Consider the following 8,527-nt stretch of genomic DNA (forward strand, 5'->3'; position numbering starts at 1 on the left):
TGTTTCTCTCTCCACAGAACATGTTGCCTGACCTGCTGAGTATTTCCAGCATTTTCTGTTTCTATTACGCAAATCATTAAAAGTAGCGACGCAGGTTAGCAAGGCCATAAAAAAAGCAAACCAAGCACTCGGGTTTATTTCTAGAGGGTTAGAATTGAAAAGTAGGGAGGTTATGCTAAACCTGTATCAAGCCTTGATTAGACCACACTTGGAGTACTGCGTACAGTTCTGGTCGCCATATTGTAAAAAGGATAGCGAGGCACTGGAGAGGGTGCAGAGAAGATTTACAAGGATGATACCAGAAATATGAGGGTATACATATCAGGAAAGGATGAATAGGCTGGGTCTCTTTTCTCTTGAAAAAAGAAGGCTGAGGGGTGACCTAATAGATGCGTTTAAAATTATGAAAGGCTTTGATAGAATGGATACAGAGAGAAGGTTTCCACGTGTGGGCAAGAGCACAACCAGAGGCCATCAATATAAGATAGTCACCAAGAAATCCAATAGGGAATTCAGAAGAAACCTCTTTACCCAGAGAGCGGTGAGAATGTGGAACTCGCTACCACAGGGAGTGGTTGAAGCAAATAGTACAGATGCATTTAAGGGGAGGCTAGACAAGCATATGAGGGAGAAAGGAATAGAGGGTTATGCTGATAGATTTAGATGAGGAAAGACGGGAGGAGGCTCGAGTGGAGCACAAGGCATCGACTGGTTGGACCGAATGGCCTGTTTCTGTGCCGTATATCCTATGTAATGTAATAGTTTTTAGACAGGTGTTAAACCATCCGCTATCAATCTAGTAACCTGACACAGCTTCTTTGGCAATTATTTAATTAATTCTAGGCGGCTGTGGTGTGGAATCTTTAATAAGTAAATTACATCACACTCATATCGAAACAGGAACCACTCGTTTTAGTTTCAGTGTTACTTGAACGCATGTGAGCTGTACAAATTACACTGCACTCAGCAGAATTCTTCAGAATGAATAAAGGCAGACCCCGAAGGACCACTGGTCAGAGGGAGAGGACCGAATTCATCTGGACATACAGGGAACAGGAGGCAGAAACAATGCGTTCTTTGGTTATAACTCTGCTTATTTTCCAAAGTTTGAATTGTAAGTATCTGAATTAATCATTCAATCCGATTAAACATGTCAGTGTTCATGTCTAATGCCTTTGATTCTATTGATTTGCTTTTCACCAAATGTGCTTGTTGTTCAAACGTTGAGATACTAACCAACAATCCTCGATGCATTTTGGCAGAAGGAACAGGGAGAGGCAATATACACTTAGTGGCCCAGTTTTAAAGAGTGTGCAGGGACAGAGGGACCTGGGAGTTAATGTGCATGGGTCCCTGAAGGTGGCAGGACATATTGAGAGATTGATTAACAAAGCATATGGGATCTTGGGCTTCATAACCAGAGGTATTGAGTACAAAAGTAGAGAAGTTATGCTGAATCTTTATAAAGCACTGGTTAGACCACAAGTGGAGTATTGCATCCAGTTCTGGTCACCACACTTCAGGAAGGATGTGAAGGCCCTTGAGAGGGTGCAACGGAGATTTACCAGAATGGTTCCGGGGTTGGAGGATCTGAGCTACAAGGACAGGTTGAAGAAACTGGATTTGTATTCATTAGAGCAAAGAAGGTTGAGGGGTGATTTGATAGAGCTGTACAAGATTATGATGGGTTTGGATAGGCTAGATGAGGAAAGGCTGTTCCCACTAGTTGATGGTACATGGAGAGATTTAAGGTTTTGGGCAAGAGATACAGGGGGGATGTGAGGAAAAACTTTTTTACACAGCGAGTGGTGAGGACCTGAAATTCGCTGCCGACAGAAGTGGTGGAAGAGGACACACTCAATGTTTTCAAGGGGTGAAGGAATAGGCACTTGAGGGAAAGAAATTGCAGGGCTACGGGGATAGAGCAGGGAATGGGACTGACGGGATTGCTCGACAGAGAGCCGACATTGACTCGATGGGCTGGATGGCCTCCTTCTGTGCCATTATGACTCTATGGGGGAGAAATTCGGTATCGCCCCATTCGGGGTGCAATTATCGGCCGGGCGCAAAGATTAGCGTCTGGCGCTAATTATTGCCTCCAACTGCAAACTTGGCTTTTATCGCCCCTGGAGGTGATTGGAGCACTAAATCAGGTGCTTCACATCTGTCTTAAGGCGCAAAGGCCGAGGAATGAGGCGCTAACTCACAGCGCTGGCGAAGCTCATGTGATGTCAGTCAGCAATGGAACACAGACACACTGGTGCCGGCCAATTCTTAAAGGGGAGTTCTGATGAATGGTCAATGACCTGAAATGTTGGGCCAGAAATTAGGTTCAGGGGCTTGCCGCGCGTGCAAGCCCCCGATGTGCACTTACCCGGCGCGCTGACATTTCAATCCTGGCCCGCATTGCATTTCCTGTCACTGGCCCGCTTCAGGTCCTGCTGCGCTGTGCATGCGTGATCCAGCGGCGTACTTAGTGCGATGAGCTGGCTGGGATCACGTGAGCACTGGGCAACCAATAGGAGGTTGCAAAAGTTCATTCATGAGTTTGATAGTAAGAACTGTCAAACTCATAAAAACTCCTGGCCCCAAAACACTACTTAAACTTGAAAGAAAATGAAAAAAAAATTGCACTACTTAAATAAACTATAAATAACTGTAAAAAACTATTTTAAACAATAATTTTAAATTTTGAAAAAAATTATATAAAAAATCGGGGCTAAAAATATACTTACCTTACTGTAAAGTCTTCAAAAACAAAGAACCTGTGGAAAAATTTTCTAATTTAACTTAATAGATCACTTACCTGTTAAAAGTAAGTACTTACGGCTGCTTTTTCCACGCGTAAAAACCGGAGTCTTTTCCCCACGGGCAACTCTAATAAAAAAAGGGAAGTTCAGCGCGCACGCGCTGCCTGATACGTCGTATGCGTTCCGCCTCTTAACCCTTTGGGTCAGAGGAGAGGAAATGCCGGTTTTCCCCGCATGCGCTGTGCATGCTGAAAACTGGCAATTCCTCCGGGCCCACGCGTGAGTACCCCGTCCGTACTCACGTGTTGGGACAGGAATTACTGGCCCGTAAAATCTGTTTCTCTCTTCACAGATGCTGCTTGACCTGCTGAGTTTCTCCAGCATTTTCTGTTTTTATCTTAAAGGGGAGGGTTTATCTTGGTCTCCATCCACATCCTGTTCATTGCAGCCTTGAGTCTCGGCCTGGAGAGACCTGTACATCAAATCTGCTGGAAAGAACAATGGAGAGGCCCAGGGAAAGAGCTCAGAGTGCAGCACCATAGTCTCTTCTAAATAGATACAAGGAAGGGCAAATCAAATGAACCTGCAAAGTGCTGCTCAGTATGCAAAACTCCTTCACACAGTGTAGAATCTCTCCAGAAGTCTCTCTCTCTCTTTCTCTCAGAATGCATGGTGCAAAAATGTCACCAACAAAAAAAGGCAGGAAGCGGTCGCCTTTAAATAGCGCTCCCCCAATCCCTTCCTGACTGCAAAACGCTCTCCTCAACATGTCGTTGCTAGCGGCAGGTGTTAAGGCAGGGGGCGCCACTCAATTTCCAGTCCGGGGTGCTACTGGGGCGTTGCGCACTCGACTGCCATCACGATCTGCCAGTGCAGGAGATCGTGGCGGTCGTGCTTAGCGCCGCCGCAAAATATCCGGTCAATTTCGCGACACGCGCAGATATCGCGCGCCCGGATGCTAGTTGGTTTGCGCCCCACTTAGCGCCCTCTTAAGGTGCTAACGGGTGGCGCTACTAACTGAATTTCCCCCCCTATGACTCTATGACCCATTACACTGGAAGGAGAACTCACCGCACTGCCTCCTCCTGTAACTGATTGGTTTCCAAGCCCCAACATCTGTGGAACATCTAGGAATGCCACCAGGGCTTTAAGCAGCCCCCCTGAATGGAAAGAGGCCGGGGAATCTGACGGGCGAATCTGGGCAGGTGACAGATCTTAGTTGACTGACCTTCCCTGTAAGTTATTGGAAGGGAAGTTGGGAGGAGTCTGTAGCCAGCGGGTTATTTTCGCCGGCTCATGTTCCTATCTGCTCTCTGCCCATGGAAAACAAATACGGAAATGTCCTCCCAACCCCCAATCGCCATCATTTCTTCTTCTCACAAATATCTAAAGGTCTAGGCCACCATAATTATGCTTGGCAGAGACATATTAGATAGGAGCAGGTGTAGGCCATTCGGCCCCTCGAGCCTGTTCTCCCATTTAATGAGATCATGGCTGATCATCCATATTCAGTACCCTGTCCCTGCTTTCACCCCATATTCCTTGATCCCTTTAGCCTTAAGAAATATATCCAACTCCTTCTTAAATATATTTAATGAATTGACCTCAACTGCCTTCTGTGGTAGAGAATTCCACAGGTTCACCACTCTCTCGATGAAGAAATTCCTCCTCATCTCAGTCCTAAATGGCTTACCCCTTATCCTTAGCCTGTCACCCCTGGTTCTGGACTCCCCCGCCATTGGGAACATCCTTCCTGCATCTAGTCTGTCTAGTCCTGTTAGAATTTTATAAGTTTCAATGAGATCCCCTCTCATTCTTCTAAACTCTAACAAATATAAGCCTAATCGACCCAATCTCTCTTCATACGTCATTCCTGCCATCCAAGGTATCAGTCTGGTGAATCTTCGCTGCACTCCCTCCATGGCAAGAATATCCTTCCTCAGATAAGGCGACCAAAACTGCACACAGTTAGATTTTTAGAAATTAAGGGAATCAAGGGATATGTGCAAAGTGCAGGTAGGTAGAGTTGAGGTAGAAGATCAGCCATGATCTTATTGAATGGCAGAGCAGGCTCAAAGAGCTGAATTATTTTAATTGTTTTTTATTTGTTTATGGGATCTGGGCATCACTGGCAAAGCCAGCATTTATTGCCCATCCCTAGTTGAGCCACCTTCTTGAACCACGGCAGTCCATGTGGTGATGGTACTCCCACAGTGCTGTTAGGTAGGGATTTCCAGGATTTTGACCCAACAATGATGAAGGATCAGCGATATACTTCTAAGTCAGGATGGTGTGTGACTTGGAGGGGAACTTGGAGGTGGTGGTGTTCCCATGCGCCTGCTGCCCTTGTCCTTCTAGGTGGAAGAGATCGCGGGTTTTGGAGGTGCTGCTGAAGAAGCCTTGGCGAGTTGCTGCAGTGCATCTTGTAGATGGTACACACTGCAGCCACGGTTCACCGGTGGTGGAGGGAGTGAATGTTTAAGGTGGTGGATGGGGTGCCAATCAAGCGGGCTGCTTTGTCCTGGATGGTGTCGAGCTTTTTGAGTGTTGTTGGAGCTGCAGTCATCCAGGCAAGTGCAGAGTATTCCCTCACACTCCTTACTTGTGCCTTGTAGGTGGTGGAAAGGCTTTGGGGAGTCAGGAGGTGATTCACTTGCCACAGAATACCTGCTCTTGTTGCCACAGTATTTATGTGGCTGGTCCAGTTAAGTTTCTGGTTAATGGTGACCCCCCCCAGGACGTAGATAGTGGGGGATTCAGTGATGGTAATGCCATTGAATGTCTAGGGGAGGTGGTTAGACTCTCACTTGTTGGAGATAGTCATGTCCTGGCACTTTTGTGGTGCGAATGTTACCGGCCACTTATCAGCCCAAGCCTGAATGTTGTCCAGGTCTTGTGTGTGGATGACTCCTGCTCTCATTTCTTATGTTCTTATGTTTGCTTCCCATTTATCTCACTTACTTGGCAAGTGTCAGCTGTGGCTCAGCGGGTAGCACCCTCGCCTCTCAGTCCTGAAGGTTTGTGGGTTCAAGTCCCACTCCAGAGACTTGAGCACAACAATCTAGGCTGACACTCCCAGTGTCAGACCCAGGCCCCTTCTCCCTCTTCAGTGAATGTAAAAGATCCCATGGTACTAGTTCAATAGAAGATCAAGGGGAGTTCTTACTGGTTAATATTGCAGGTCAATCAGCATCACTAAAAAAAAAACAGATTATCTGGTCGTTATCACATTGCAGTTTGTGGGAGCTTGCTGTGCGCAAGTTAGCTGCTGCATTTCTGACAGTGACTACACTTCAGAAAGTATTTAATTGGCTGAAAAAAGCTTTGGGGCGTCCTGAGGTGGTGCTATTGAAATGCAAGTATTTCTTTGTAACTGTCCCGCAGTTTGGGGGTCACCAATCTGAATGTGCTGGCGTGGGTTGGTCAGATTCTGGCTTTGTTTTACAGACCAGAACATACTTGCTGTCAGCGGAACGAACAAGGAAAATGTCATCCGACTGGACATGGTGAAAGACTCTGCAGCTTACATCTTCACCCAGAGCGATGAATCTGACCAGATGGCCATAGACTACATCTGGCAAGAGAGACAGAAGAACAAGACATTTGATACCGTCTGGGAGTATGCACTTCACCACATGAAATCGAAGATACCCAATGGACTGAGAAAAGAGCACATGTTGGCGCTGTATGCCTACACGATAAGCATCCCAGAAAACAACGGGTTCTACAAAATGTTCAATGAAGCGGTGAGACTGTACGGAGCTAATGACACCATCTACGCCAAGAATTTCAACTTCAAAAGCTTTCATTATCTTCTCACCATCGCTCTTGAGATACTGGGAACCGATTCGTACAGCACGGTACCGCAGACTTACAGAGGGTTCTCGAGGAAGGCTGAGGCTCAGCTGGGCTCAGAAATAAGATTTGGATACTTTGCCTCTTCGTCTCTTGATCGACAGATTGCCATTAACTTCATCGACAGCTCCACAAACACCAACACGATGATGGAGATACGCTCACTTTACGGGGTCCGCATCCAAAACTTCTCACATTTCCCGGCGGAGCAGGAGGTTCTGATTCCACCTTACGAGGTGTTTCAAGTCGAAAACGAGAGCTCCTGGGAACGTGGCATCAACATTTCTCTCAAGGGAGTGAGGAAGCAAGGGACCGTGGTGAGGTTGGAAAGGGACAGAGGTGGGGAGCTGGTGGTGGTACGGGGTGAGGGGCCGATCATTTCGGCATTGGGTGGATGGTGGATTCTAGCGGCTCTGGCTCTCATCTCAGTGTAAAGTACAGTATTTGTATGTTCCTGCAGATCGCTGTAACTTGCCCTAACTTGACAGAAGAACCAGAGTTTACACAGCGAGTTGTTGTATATTCACAGAAATTCACAGAAACCACACAGTGCAGATAGAGGCCATTTCGGCCCATCGAGCCTGCACCAACACATATCCCACCCTATCCCCGTAACCCCACGTATTTAATCCCCCCAACACTAAGGGTCAATTTATCATAGCCAATCAACCTAACCCGCACATCTTTGGACTGGAATGCACTGCCTGAAAGGGTGGTGGCAGCAGATTTAATAGTAACTTTCAAAAGAGAATTAGATAAATACTTGAAGGGGACAAAAATGACAGGGCTATGGGGAAAGAGCAAGGGAGTGGGACTAATTGGGCAGCTCTACCAAAGATGGGCTGAATGGCCTCATTTTTTGCTGTATCACTCTACGATTCAAACTCTCCACTTGCCTGGATGAGTGCAGTTCCAACAACACTCAAGAAGCTCAACACCATACAGGACAAACTTGATTATCCACCACCTTAAACATTCACTCCCTCCATCATCAGCACACGGTGGCTGCAGTGCACACCATCTACAAGATGCATTGCACCAACTCGCCAAGGCTTCTTCGGCAGCACCTCCCAAACCCGCGACATCTTCCACCTAGAAGGACAAGGGCAGCAGGTGCATGGGAACACCACCACCTGCAAGTTCTGCACCAAGTCACACACCGTCCTGACTTGGAAGTATATCGCCGATCCTTCATCGTTGCTGGGTCAAAATCCTGGAATACTCTCCCTAACAGCACTGTGGGAGTACCATCACCTCATGGAAAGCAGTAGTTCAAGACGGTGCCTCACCACCACCTTCTCAAGGGCAATTAGGGATGGGCAATAAATGCTGGCCTTGCCAGTGACGCCACATCCCAGAAATTCATAAGAAAAAACTTCCATTCAAAGGAATGCAGAGAGAATGCTACAGGCCATGTTATTCCTGGGCTGGAAGCCCTTGATTCCTGACCGGGTTGTAAGGACTCTCCAAAATGTTCTCTTGTTCAATAATTATATTTGCTCAGCTTGACCAGTACAAAAAGCAAGCCAAATATTAGTTCTGCCTCTATGTGTTGTGCCCACTTATTCAAATTGTTCATTTTGTAAAAGATTTGTGTACAAGTGTACTGCTAGATTTCATAGTTGATTGTTATACATTAAATTATCTGCAAACATAGTCCACATAATTTCCAACACGTAAATTCTAAATATCAAAGTGTTTGTCCTTAGACCGAACATTTGTATTTGATTATCAATGTAACACACATGTATGTACTGTACTGAAAGTTGTAAATTATATCGGACTGAAAATTTAAATTAATTATCACCAAATTCCACAATTGTATAGGTGAATCATTGGAATAAAATAAAATGAACACAGAACAAATTTATATCAAATAAACATGAATGATTAATAGCTGAACAACAGTGTGTCATTTTTGA

At 46.0% G+C, this 8,527-nt stretch overlaps 1 protein-coding gene across 1 annotated transcript; it reads left to right on the top strand.

Moving 5' to 3' along the window:
- Nucleotides 1-971: 971 nt before the first annotated feature.
- LOC147092446 (ecto-ADP-ribosyltransferase 5-like) lies at nucleotides 972-8,510 on the top strand. The gene is made up of 2 exons (XM_085975933.1): nucleotides 972-1,114; nucleotides 6,198-8,510. The coding sequence occupies exons 1-2, from the start codon at nucleotides 982-984 to the stop codon at nucleotides 7,037-7,039; spliced, it is 975 nt and encodes a 324-aa protein (XP_085832059.1). The 5' UTR covers nucleotides 972-981; the 3' UTR covers nucleotides 7,040-8,510.
- The last annotated feature ends 17 nt before the right edge of the window (nucleotides 8,511-8,527 follow it).

This window comes from Somniosus microcephalus, unplaced genomic scaffold, assembly GCF_052327205.1.
Source record: "Somniosus microcephalus isolate GS21.2 unplaced genomic scaffold, FLI_Smic_1.0 unresolved_chr2, whole genome shotgun sequence".
Classification (NCBI taxonomy): domain Eukaryota; kingdom Metazoa; phylum Chordata; class Chondrichthyes; order Squaliformes; family Somniosidae; genus Somniosus; species Somniosus microcephalus.

What these genes read in the sequence shown, in the direction of transcription:
- LOC147092446 (XM_085975933.1), top strand. Translation starts at nt 982, where the DNA reads ATGAATAAAGGCAGACCCCGAAGGACCACTGGTCAGAGGGAGAGGACC. An exon ending in TATTTTCCAAAGTTTGAATT is followed by an intron (nt 1,115 to 6,197) that starts GTAAGTATCTGA and finishes TTTGTTTTACAG; the next exon opens with ACCAGAACATACTTGCTGTC.